General features: G+C 33.4%; 1 protein-coding gene across 50 annotated transcripts in view; it reads right to left on the reverse strand.

Annotated features, from left to right (window-relative positions):
* RIMS2 (regulating synaptic membrane exocytosis 2) overlaps positions 1-14036 on the reverse strand; it is a 457577-nt gene that overhangs the window by 141202 nt on the left and 302339 nt on the right. For 34 of the 50 annotated variants that reach the window (XM_027692407.1, XM_027692403.1, XM_027692405.1 and 31 more), the window contains 2 exons: positions 8655-8720; positions 6182-6244 (listed from right to left, as the gene is read on the reverse strand). The exons of the other annotated variants lie outside the window; for them this stretch is intronic. In XM_027692407.1, the coding sequence (XP_027548208.1) occupies positions 6182-6244; positions 8655-8720 (129 nt within the window). The remainder of the gene's footprint in view (positions 1-6181; positions 6245-8654; positions 8721-14036) is intronic. 50 annotated transcript variants of the gene reach the window in all.

The following is a 14036-nucleotide window of genomic DNA, read 5'->3' on the forward strand; positions in this document are numbered from 1 at the left end:
GGTGAGTAGCAACCACATGATTCTCGTAAACACTTCATGAGAAGTTAAGACTCTCACTTGTTACTCTTAAGGCCTCCTTAGGTATAAAAAGCTCTTTAGGTATAAAAAAGTATTTTTAGAATGTTAGGGATCTGACTCATTTCCCGTATTAGAAGGCAGGGAGGCATTTTTACCATTAGAATGAATACTAATGGCTTAGTGTGCAGGTTTTGTATTCTGTGGATCATCATGGAGCCAGTGTAGCTAATCACTATGCTAACAGATATAGGCCTCAAAAATTTTGTATTCAACAGCTAATATAAATATTCGGTTTGCTACAATCTGCAGTTGGCATTTACTTCAAGTGGAAAAACAACCAGGAGTTTCCAGAAGTGAAGGAGAGTGTGAATTTTGGCAGTGAACATTTTACTTTGAAGCTTTGGCACTGCTGTTGTTTTGTAGACTGCAGGATTTGAAGACTAAGTTAAATCCTGAGATGAAACTGAGTTGTCACCCTCAAGTTCCAGGCTACATGCTGCAATCCTCTTCAAAATCACCATAGCAAATGGAGGGCTATTTCCAGTGGACTTTCTTCCACTTGAAAGAAAAAACTTTGTGGTTTTACACCATACACATATAAAGAACAATTCAACAGATAGTTTTACTGTCTATTCTTCATCCTTACTTATTCTTTTGTTCTTTTAACAGTAAACATACGTAATATATGATCCCAGTCTTCAGAAACAAACTGTCCCTTTTATAGAAAAACTATCATTCCAGTAAGATGTTTGGGTAGTGAAGGTCCTCCCTTACCACTGAATACAATTATGCATTAATATCACAATCAAGACATAAGCATAGAGACCAAGTTAAATTAAAAACAGAAGTCCCTAACTTTTCAGATATCATTCCTAAAGACATTCTCAAAAATTATCTAGATGAAACTTTCCTCTTTTCTCATTATAAATCATATCATACAAATTCCTAATTTTTAAAGAGGTAAATATGATAGTCTTAGTTAAACTATTCAACATCCATATAATATTTTAATGTACACTAACACTGTTTATCTTTGCTAACAGACTTTTCATTATGAAAATACAGTTAATGAAATGTCGAATAATGACCTCCTCCATTTAGTATTGCCTATGGTAGCATCCTTCTACCTTTGCTAAGGAAAACATGCATGTGAGATGGTCTATTCCCTTGTTAAAGTATGCAAGTCTTGTAAGCTGACTCTCCCTACACAGAAGAAAGAATACAGCAGTAAGTGTTTGCTTCTAAGCCAAGCCCACCTATCACTATGAGACTGAGCTCCCTGTAAGTCACTAACACATGGAAAGTCTTATGAGTTTTCACAATCTAACTTTATATTCCAAACCCATCAAATATTAAAATTAGAATCTCATAGTATTTAGGAACCACTGTAAACTCTAGTTACTACAGTACAGTATCTAACCAAAGGTGCTACCACACTTTATTTGATCTACTGATTTATCTGCATTGTTCTATATTCATAGTCTGGAAATTTCAAACACTAACTCTTTTCCCAATGCAGAAAATAACCATTTCTAATTTTTAATTTTTCAGATTTGTTACTTTCTTAACAAATAAAAAGAATTTTCAACAAATGATTTTACTCATTGATCTAAATTTATCTATAGAGGAAGCTTTATAAAAGCCGAACATTTTCCAACAGTAAGCAATTGTAACAGCTTACAAAACAAACAGAAGTTATTTTTTTCCCCAGAATGACTGAAAACACAATTTATTTGAAAGCCCATGTTAATTTTTTTTTACTGTGTACAAGCTATGAGACCATGCCAATCACAATTTTAGTATTAGGTTTTTCTTGTAACAAAAAACTGAAGAAATAAAAATAGAATAGCTGTAGGAATACAGTACACTACAATCCAGCTCCTACTTCATCTTTTTTCATCTAGAAGCACTGAGCACAGAACAAGAAAAATACAACAATACACTTTCTAATTATCATAATTTCAATCTCCAGCTAATACATAAGGCAATACCTGTCAGTGTCTGTGGATGGCTGCTGGATTTCAATCCTTGGACATATTATTCTTCTACTAGCTATAGGAACTTTGCTGTTTAGTCACAGACACAAGATCCTCTGTTAGCGTAACATAGATAAGCATGTCTACAAACAACTGAGATTTCTAGTACCAAGCAAACTTAAATTTGAGTCATAAATATTGCAATGGAAAATGGGAAGAAGCAGTACACTGTCAAATGTCTACATAAACTGGTGATGGGATAACTCACCAAATCACTCATCTATATCTCTAGGGAAACTTAATATAAAATTATGTGCTGCTATAGTTTTTAAAAGCCAGGAACGTAATGTTTTTAGGTACTCTGGTTAAGGAAAAAAAAAACAAGGAAAGAAAGATATTTAAAGACTTTTGTGTTGCAGTAATATTCTATCATGATTTATATATATATGTGATATATACACATACATGCATACACTCATACAGTCTACTCACATGCACATTACCCTGTGGTATATGTGATAGCTACAAGTATAACTACGTGCCATTGACAGGCATGACTAAAATATAATACACCAGTGTCTGAACTAGTTTTCTACTAGCTGACTCAGCTAAGCAGACAAAGCAGAGAAATCTGCTGCAATTCCAGGCACGCTGTGCTCCACACTCCTGTGTGCACACTGCTACATTTACAGAAAGTCAGAGGCTTACAGCTTGCTTAAGTTTCTGCACGTGGCATTGCAGTCACTTTGGTGACTCTGTTGTAGACATATCTAGTCCTGCTAACACACGGTGGCATTGTACAATTATAAAAATGCTGACAGAAAGCACAGAAATCTATACCTATAAAGATTTACTCTCCAAAATATGTTTCATCGTTGATATATTTACTGAGGAATAGCATATCCCTGCTTTAAATAGGGAGTTAGAGCAGACAGGTTCTTCAATGTTTTTTCCAACCTGAAGTAGTTTATCATTCTATGGATGCAGTCAGAGGTTTATACTAGCTATTACAATCAAATATCAGTAAAACCAACAAGTAATGCAAATCCTGGAACAACTAAGACCAAAATGATGTGCTGAAATATTTCAGATCCTCTTTATCTGTAAAATCAGACCTAACTAATTTTGTGTATTTTTTAGGAATTCAAAAACAACTTAAACATTTGAAGGGAAAATAGTAAAATATGTGAGTAATTTCTTCTTCATATAAAATCTCATCATTAAACAAAAGGAAGTGTTGAACCCTTTTGATAAAGAGGCTTTTCATCTTCCAGGTGACACTATTTGCAACCACATTCAAATGAGAGCAAAAACAACAAATGAGCTAATAATAATAATGATACATATGTTGCCCTATGTCTTACCAATTTATTTAGCTTGCACCAACTTTAACAAATTAACATTTATTCATTTTTTTATTCTGTGTCTACAACATGAAATACTTGTAGGAAGTCTTTCACTACTAATTTAAAAGTCTGAGAAACTTAGATTTTTGCTATAATGTCAAATGTTAGGTGTTTTTTACATTATTGTTTCTGGTACTTGTAATGTACATTTTCACTTATATAGCCAGTGACCTTATACAGTATCTTCTATTTCGCCTACTATTCTAACTTTTGACATCTTTTGCACAGACCATCAATTGACACATATTAAAGAATCACACTACAGGAACACATATCTCTATGTTCATGAGATGATTCACTGAAGATCATGATAAAGCTGATTAGGATTCAAAAGCTGGGAATTCAAAATTCTCAAAGATGAGAGCTGAAATCCTCTCCCCTTCTTTGCCTCAGGTCAGTTTTATAACTGAATATACTGCAGTGGTTCTCTCAGGATAATAATCTAAACTTCCATAAAAGTATTGGAAATATAACAGTTTCAGCTCTATATTATAAATTTATTCCACATATTTTCCCATTTCAAAACACAATATTTTATCCACTGAACTTGAATGTTATATCATAATGTATGAGCAATGACAGGAACATTCAAGAGTTTTAATGAACATGTATTTCATGACTGAAGTATAGTGGTATATAAAACAATGAATAGAGAAGCTTGAGAGGGAAGCAATGAGAAGAATTTCCTATTGAACTTCAAATACAGTTAAGCAGAGAACTTAGATTATAGACTAATAAGATGAATTAGTCGTAGGCCTAAAACTAAGCACTTAAATATCCTCTTGTACAGTGTAGTACTAAATGAAAAATCTGAAAAGTACTTGGTTCTTGATGGCTTTTGTGGGATTTTTTTTCCCCAGATCTTAAATATAACTTTATTTCTAGATGGCACGCATACATAATTGGCCTTTCTTTCTCCAGTGACATTTTTAAACACCAATAATATGGCAGATATTTAATCACAATCAGGGCTACAATGATGCAGTTTACTGTATATAAATACCACAACTGTATGTTTATCCACCTTCTTAACTTGGCAACAGCCCTGTAATTCTGACCTCCCTGAAGTCAACAAGAGTTCTGTCATTTGATGAGCCTAAGATTTCAATCAGATCAGTCCAAGACAAGCAGATATGTAAGACTTTATTATCTTTTAAGTTCTCAAATTACGAATGAGCAAAATAGCATTCAGTTTCTGGTGGCCTAGTGGTTAGCATGCGGGACTCTCACCGCTGCGACCCAGGTTCGGTTCCCGGTCCCCCGGGCAGATGGAGCTCGTCAGCCCTGTGAGGCCATCCATCTATGAGAAGGTCACTCTAAACAAACCTACGTCCTGAGGACCTCACTGCCATTGTCCAAGCTTGCTTGGCCCCGGCAGATGAACCTTAGGATTAAAGGGTGGGCTAAGTTCAGCACATGCTGTGTCTCACCTAAAAAATCCATTGCGCAGGCTGGAAAGGTAAAAGACCTTTCCCAAAATCTTCGTTTGCGAAGACTGGCCATTATCTATCTGTTAAAGGCATTCTCTAAATCTATTGATCTTAACAGATTCTGATCCATTTCAGTAGTCTTTGTTCTATTCAAGTATGTTTTATGCCTTATGGTTTACCTAAAACTCATATTGGTTCACAACAATTGATTTTATCTTTTATTTCTTTTTCCAAATCCTTTTGGAGCTAAATTTAAATGGGAAGAGAGAGTAGTAAAAAATATATTTCTTTTAAAATTGCAAATCTATTTTTAGATATTTACTATGTTAAATAGTAACCTGTTATTTACCTACATTAGCATCTATTCAGTACTAATTGTAAGACAAGAGAAGTAAACTAGAACTATCTCATGTGACTACCAAAAGCAAGTACAAAAGTTTTATTTACATGAAACGCTTTTCAGCCTGCTTTAAATGCTGTGCATTTTCAACACGCTTGTGCACTTTCCAGGGAGAACTAATAAGCATGGTCCTTGGTGTACACTTAAAATTGAAGAGCCAGCAAACAATGGCACTCTGGTTGAAAAAGCTAGGGAAGAAATATGGTCTCAAGTAAGTCTCTGCAGCTGCACTAATGTTGAGTCAAAAGACCCTCAAAAACCTCTCCTTTCTATAGAACAGAGAAACTTGCATTAAAATCCTGAAGAATTAATTCTGGTTTTTATCAGATTTTTTTCATTTTCAAGTTGTCAGTCATTTTGTTCTCCCCTGTTCACATTCACAAAGGAAGTAAGTAAAAAAAAGAAAATCCTTGCAAGATCAAGAAGAAAATGAGGGGGGAGCAGTAAAGTAAAAGAACTAATACCAAGGAAAATTTGTGTGCTGTCTTGATCAGAAGTCAGCTAGAACTAGGAAGAACTATAAGGTTATAAGGTACACAGCACTTTGCATGGGTTATGCATCAATCACACAGGAAGATAGGTTAGACAGCTTGAACCAGGATTATTTCTAAAAGTAAAAAGTATTAGGTCTCAGAGACACATTCCCCAACACTGCGAATGTAGGCAGGTATTATCATTAAAAACCACTTTTTCGCTAAAGCAGCCCAGAACAGTGAGAACAAGTTTTAAAAATAGTTCAAACGCAATGTTCTTTTTCTATTTGTAACTGAATAAAATAGTTTAATCTTGGAAAAAAAGACTAGAACATAAGTGCCTTAGTTCTGAGTCAAGAAAGACATCAAGAAAAACACATTTATTAGGAATAACTTTGGTACAATTACAAACGAACTCTTATTATAAAGATTTAAAATACATTTTAGCTTTATCTGTAACACTACACTCTTTACTTACCCATATTTTTCAGCTGAACCATTGACTACATGATCTGCCCATGAACTTGCACCATTGTACCACCTTTACAATGCAGTTAAAATAAAGAAATGTTATAAAGAAACAAATGTATTATTAATAACACTCTAATTTATATGACATGACCACTTCTCAACAAAATGGGAAAATTTACAAGTATTTCCAAATAATTTTGTACATTTCATATTTTCTCTCAGGTATGAAGAAAATTATCTTTTTCAAAGCTAAACACCATGAAAATTATGGGGTTTTTTCCTGATATAACTCTTATATTTCACTTCTAGATTTTTCAGTAGTTTAGCCATGAATTTCAGCTCCATAAATACTAATTGATCCCTTATCTTTTCCTACATAAAAGTCTTCATGTTCTCAATGGTTATTAAGTTTGTGGAACAATTAAAAGTAATTGTGGAGATATAACACTAGCAAAAATAACATTACATGCATCAATAGTTTAAAATATTGCTTTTAACTTCAAATATACAAATTTTTCAATTTTTTTATATAGTAGGAGTTTTTTATAGTTATTTAAGAAGCAGAAGAAAACTCACTTCAATCAGATCAAACAATGATAACTAATTAAATTTTATACTTGTATTATTCTTCCAGCTACTGAACATGGACTACTGAAACGCAGCATCATTCCAGCAGATTAGTTGAAGACAACATAAAATACATGTAGTAGTATTTTATCTTAACCAGAGACATTGAGAAAGAAAATAATGGGACAAAAAAAAAGCTGTTTTAAGAAATCAGGTGATAAACTGTTTACATGCCACTACTGCAGCATATTAAAAATAGATACAAATCATCCAACATTTGGTTAAGGAGTTTCAGCTGGATCGCTGGAGTTCTGTACTTTCAGGATATTGTTAGGGTAAAGCCTTTGAGCTCCTATGCTTTCACTATTCAATGATTTTCACGACAGTGAGTGAGAAGCAAGGCAGGGATTATCAAGGGAACACTATTATAAATTTGGATAAAAATATTCCTTTGTATGTACTGAAAATTCTAGCCAAAGGCTGCAGGATGAACTTTTTATGGCTTTGATACACTGATCCAAAAGTTTTCATGAATCTATTCCTGGGAATCACAGCAGTATTTTTTGCATGACTCCATTTTTTAACAAACTTATCTTATTCGGAATCTGAGGTTTTACAATATGTTTACAAACTTAATAACGCCACATCTCCTAGTCATTATGTTGAGGGAAGAACGTATGAGGTGCAGTATATGCGAGTGTCAATCAGCTGCCCTAGGTTCTTCCGTGTCAAATTGGATGGTAAGGGGAATGGCTTTTTATGTTTTTGGGGTTTTTTTTGCATGGTTTGTAGCCAGATCAATGACAAAATTCACTTCAGTTTAATCTAATTTAGTTTTAGACTAGATTTAGATTTAGTTCAATCTACATTAGAGCACAGCTAGAGAATGACAGATATATCTTTACACTCTCCCTGATCATCCATATCCTCAAAATGAAAACCAGTCTCTCCAATTAGCCAGTATTGAAAGTAAGATTTTTTTGTAAAAGTACTTTATTGCAGACACAAAACCACAAAAATATGATTTTAAAATTGCAGTGCACTTTGTTTTTCTTTAAACATGACTGTATTTATTCATAGTAATCAAATAAAAACAAAATTTCTTGCTATTAGGAAATAATCTTTGCTTTACATACTTTCATACTGCAGATAAAACTCAGACATTGACTTAAAAATGGACAGAGAAATATAAAACATCTAATTGTACAAAGGGAGAGGAATACGATTTGCTTGTTTTTTCAGATTTTCTTCTTTTTGGACTTTGCCTAGCCCTTTAAACATGAAAGGCATGATCAAATAACTGTTTCCAGAGACATTTCAAAATATTACAGATTACATGTCAGATTTTAGTTGTATTATGTATATCAAAATTAAGGAAGACTAATACTACTTTGAGTCCTAGCACAGCAAACACCCAAAATCAATTTGAAGGCATTTGGTTAGTCCTTTTTTAAGTCAATATGAGCAGTAACATGTTAAAAGCTGAGCACCTTCTTAAGTGACTCAGGTTATTGAAAGAATGAAATTAAGGATTCTAAATTGTCCTATAATCATTCCTAGTGACTGAAAAGGTTAACCATTAGAATTATGGTGCAGTTAGGTGGAGAAAAAACCTTCAGTTGTACCTAAGCTCCTCTGTACTATTCAGTTTTCCTCCCACATCTAATGAATAAAAAATGTTTCAAGTTAAGAATTATGCTTAAAAAAATCCAAAGTCATATTAATAGGGGCCTAAAAGAAAATGAGGTACTTAAAACTATGGAAATTAGTTGTTCTGTATTTAGAGAAATATGGTATAAAGTGCACTGTAAATTTAGATATCATTAGTCTGGGCCAATTAGCAATTTTAGGCTACACTTCATAAAAAATGTATTACTCAGCTTTATCTATTTTTACTATATAAATTAAAATACCTTTCAGGTGTATAGGCTGTGTCATCATAATATGAAATAGGCACTCTTCTCTCCTGTCTAGTCCTCCTGAATATGGAATAAACAGCACAGATATTTCAGACAATTTAAAGGGTGCTTCTTTCATTATGTTTTCCCTTACTGTATTATTGAGATGTGACGAAGATAGTGCACTTTGACCTACAGTTCAGCAGTATATTCTGAACATACATTTTTGTATATATGTGTTAATTTCATCCTTCTACTTTCAAATTATATTATTATTAAGAACACCTGATCAATGCACACATATTTCATAGGAGTAAAAAGTTACATTGACAGGACACTAGTACTTGAACAATTGAGAAAAATCACCAAAAATAGGATATGTATGTTAGAAAATTTCTGACTGATAAAATGTCAGGAAAAAAGAATTGAAGCAAAATCTTTTTTCCTTACGTGAAACAACAGAAATTCTACCTGTATAAGTCTAGAGGATTCTAAATTTGGGGGTATAAATAAAAGCATAAATAAAGCTCAGCACATCCAGCCATGGTGTCTTGTGTATGTTCAGCCTGAGTACCTGCAGCAATGTGAACTGATACAGGTAGTGCCACTGTGCTGACTATCACATTAAAGAGTCGAGGAATTTTGGAACAGAGTACTGAGCGACAGGATGTTCTTGAGAAAACCCCAAGTCCAAAGGACAGTGAAGTCACTGAAGATGCTCGTGTGCCTGTTGTCTTCCTTAGGCATATGCTGAAATAAGTATCTTGTCAATGCTGTCTCCATTCCTTTTGGGAGTGAAAGAGGTAGACTTCAAAAGTGGGGAACTATCAGAAAGACAAAATGATGAATGCCACAGCCTAAGAATGACCTCAGAAATTAAGGTTTTTGATAATTTAAATGTGGCCTAGAACTAATGATCTAAAGACTATCATATCTGACAAACAGTAACTGAAACACACTTCAGCAGAGAAAAGATGAAAGAGAATCGAGTAGATGCTCTGTGGAAGGGAAAAAAAAAGAAGAAAAAAATTCTAGAAGCAATCACAAGCCTTAATGGGCAGGCTGTGAATGAATACAAGATAAGCAATGAAAAGAGCCATGAATAACAAAGAAGGCAAGTAATTTTAACTAATGTATCTATATATTTGCCTGCAGGACACCCACACTGGTGGATTCACAGCGACATAAGATAAAAATCTCTGTCCTAGATGAGTGATTCTTCCCTGAATGCTGGACTGTTCACTAATTTAATGAATAGTGGAAACTGCAAAGTTATTTCATATGCTTAATAAAGTGAAAGACAGGAAGAGAGGTTGTTGCTTGATATCAATAAGGCATTGACTAAGTAGATGGAACTAATAAGACAAGAGTGATTCCCTAGACCTACAAAATAACATATTTTAGAGTAAGCATTGAACTGGGGGAAAATGTAAAGATAAATGAGGAAATATTGTACAAAAGATAAATTTTCCTATATTTCCAATAAAAATAAGGAAGAGGAAACTAGTGTTTTTCAATGTATAAGGGCAAACTGGATAAAGGTTATGCTATAAATAGTCCTTAAATCACTGTCAGAATATGGAAAGAAAAAAGCATAAAAAACTAGGAAATGTGATTGTGTCTGTCAGGTGCTCAGAGGAGTTCATACCTCATAAGATGACTCAAGTAACTTGAACACTAATGTTACCCCAGGCAGCCTGGATTCAACAGCATCGTGGAATCCAGGATCAGTTCCTAGGCCCAAGGAATCTCAAGATACTGTTTTAACAGCAAGCTAGAAATATTCCACTTCATGTTGGATTTTCCTTTCCGACCTCAGAAGGAATTAGCTTTAAAAACCTTCTGTTCAATAAAGCCCCATTAAAGATTTACTCCATCTCTCTGCTTAAATCCCAGCTTTTTCATATGTATGCAGTACTGTAATTTTTGCCCTTTATTTTCATTGACTTTACTGTATGTTTGAGAGATTAATTTCTGCAGAAAAGAAAGATTAAAATTTACAAGTCAAGATTCTCAAAGTAAGAAAATTTGAGAATAGCTCCAAGTTTCACTAATATCTGAACAGTCACAGACAAAGCAACAATTTGAAACAGGTCCAGATAAATTAGTGCAAATATGAGTATATATCTAAGGCAAAACATGTATATAAAAATAATTAGTTATTGAAATAGTATATATATGAGCACATTTCATCACATACTTTCAGAAAACAAGCCCAAAATCTCTGCCCTTATCAAAGTTTCTACATGTGGACTGAAGTATTTACATACTTTCTATATATTAGGTTTCATGTAAAACAGCATAATTTCAAAACAAATATTTAACTGAGTTCTAAACGTTATAATGGCTAATATACTACACCCTCTGGAGAATTTTTAAAAAGCAGTATTTCTTTGGAAGGAATTTTTGGATCCTTTTTTGTTTCTGTATCCAAAAGCAATTTTACTAAAAATATGGTTATATATGATCTGAATCCAGAGCAAACCTTAATGAACTTCTCAGAGGAACTCATACCCAGAGGGCAGCCATGAAGTTAATATAGAAAGAGTTCTTTGCTTTGGAAATTTTTACATGGTCCCTTTCATAAAGCAATACTCATATCAACCTTTCTATCTGATCTGAAGCCATCACTTCCTTTTTATTGGCTCATAGTTTATCCGATTGGTATCCTTATTTCTATTCACTGACAACTATGTAGACCTTTTCCTGGTTTGCAATATTTCTGAAAATATCTTAATCACAGGACTACATGAGCACCTTTTAAAAGCCACTGTGGATAATCAAGTGGATAATTGTTTCATAGAAATTGTTATGGGCTCAACTTCTCTCTGTCATGTATTTCCTGCATAAACAGGAACTGTGATTTTCTGCAATCACACCCGAGTATTGTGAATGTATACAAGTACTCCTAAATTACAGAATACCTAGTATACAAATACATACAACATAAGCTTACATAGGCATAAACTTTTATTTTTCACTCTGTTTTTCAGTTAAGCAAAGTATGAGATTTCAGGAAGACACTATTTCCATGTACTTTAAGGTAGATAGGCTTTTCCTTATTATTTCAAAGAGAATAATAAATGCAATAAGCACTCTGGAAAATTCCAGCAGAAATAAGAGTTTTAAAAGACACAGGCATACAATATCCATATAACCTAATTTATGAAACTGTCTTCTATAAAGCTATTCAGCATCTCTTGGGATTTACCCGTAGCCTTGAGTAGTCAGTTTTATATGCATACATACTCAGAGTATTAGAAAACATATTCACAGTATGTGTTTATCACTTAAAACACAGATCACATTCTCAGTTTGGAATCAAATATGGTACTGTCAATGTGGCAGAGCTAACAATATACTCCACATCAATTGTACCTCTCAAGATCATAGTAAGCACCCTCAGAGTAGGTACGGCACATCTTACGGGAGCGGAGTAATCTGATTGCATCTTCACAAAATAGAGGATACATTGTGTGATCCTGGCTGCCAAAACATAATGGGTGAACACAATGAAAAGCTAACAAAAGATGAAATGAGGACAAAACAACATGAAAAGCAAGCAATGTCAGCAACAGAACAAAACACTGGAAAAAAACACAGCTGGAACTTTGGTGAATTTTGCGAAACTACTTTTAAAAATTAAAGTGTATTTGTTCATAGCTATAAGAGCTAAAAGACTATGAGAAAGGTATCACACTCCAGTTTTATCATAACGTTTAACAGAGACATACATGTATGAAATTCTGTATATTAAAATCACAGAATTAGCAGGTATTAGTGTTTGCTGATTTCAATAATTTCCTTTATTTACTTTGTAAAAGACATTAGAGTGATATAAATAAAGCATTGTCTTCATGAACTACCAATTATAGACTATTGGCAGCGAAAAAATATTCAAGTGAAACATATGCAGAATGACCTAGTGTTTGTGTACACACTGTACTAAGAAACCTAATGCTGACACCAACTCTACACTTCTAAGTTTTCTACCATTATACACAGACTAATAAAAACAGAAGTGGACATGTAGGTACATAGAAGTACATGCATTATCCACACATAGTCACACAGAGGAAAACATATACCTGACATCTCTGTAATGGTGATCTGTGGACTGGGTGTACCGGGAACGAGGTAAAGTAACATAATGACTGAGTTGATGGCAGAAAGAAAAACACAGATATGAGACAATGAGATGGAGAAGGAATGATACACATCACAAAACTAAAAACATTAAAATCTGAGAATACAGGAGCTACAAAAGTATTGTTAAAGAGCACTGAACGTATTAACAAAATAATATGATAAACAGTTCTAAAGATAAAATTATCTAGATGATTCACACATTTATTCTGAGAAGCCAGTGGGAGACTATGGATCAAGCAGATAGTTAAAATTTGGGATTTTCTACAGTATTTCAATTAGGAAGAAAAGATGCAAAAATCTCTCTCTGAAAGCCACTCATGAAGTCAGATTGTCTGTTCACTTCTTTGAAGGCAGTTATAACTTTACTATGAATAATATCTTTGGAAGACATTTATCTGGTCTGTCTGAAAACCTATCACCATTGCGAAATCTGTCTCCACATAGCTAGATCCAGAGCTTTCCCATTTCTAAGAGTAAGTTCTAATTGATTGACTGTGATAAACAGTCAATCTAGATTAAAGTCTTTCATTATTTAAATAACTAATGAAGAGATATAATACCAGTAACAGAATATGCCAAAAAACCCAAATACATGCATTTCAAAATAATAAACCTAAGGTATTTATATTTTGTTTGTATTTTGAAAATATGACAAAATTTATATATTTTAAATATATTTGTTAGAGCACTTAGTATTTTCTAATTACCAAAAATAGAAGATTGTTATTTCTCTTTTAATATATGCAGGGGAAAAGGGGTTGGAAAATAGCAGGGTTTACCACTAGCAAGGAATTATTGGAATGCAAAGTTGCTGGTCTACGGCTCCGCTGAAGCTGGGATATTTCAAAGGAATGTCTAACCACGAGAGCCCACATTGGGAGTGTAAACTGATTTCACAAGAAACATGGAAAACCTCATGTTTATCCTCCATTTTTATTTCTCATACTTTAATTTGCATATAATGATTTTCTAGTAATTGCATTGTTACAGGTAGCTATATTACCTAAACTTATTATATTTGCCTCTTTTGCATGAGGATAAAATATACCATCAGTCACATGTAAATTTTCCTTATAAGCAGATTAGGTGAATTATATATAGTACAATAGATCTTTGTGTTCACTTCTTGTCAAATAAATGCAAAAGCAGAGTCACCACTATAAAAAACTTTTTACTCTAATCCCTGTTTATGCAATTTAAACTTTGCAGTTTATTACACAAATGAGGAGCCATACATCATTCAGCAGG

Source organism: Neopelma chrysocephalum, unplaced genomic scaffold, assembly GCF_003984885.1.
Source record: "Neopelma chrysocephalum unplaced genomic scaffold, ASM398488v2 Primary Assembly neopelma1_86, whole genome shotgun sequence".
NCBI classification, from domain to species: Eukaryota; Metazoa; Chordata; class Aves; order Passeriformes; family Pipridae; genus Neopelma; species Neopelma chrysocephalum.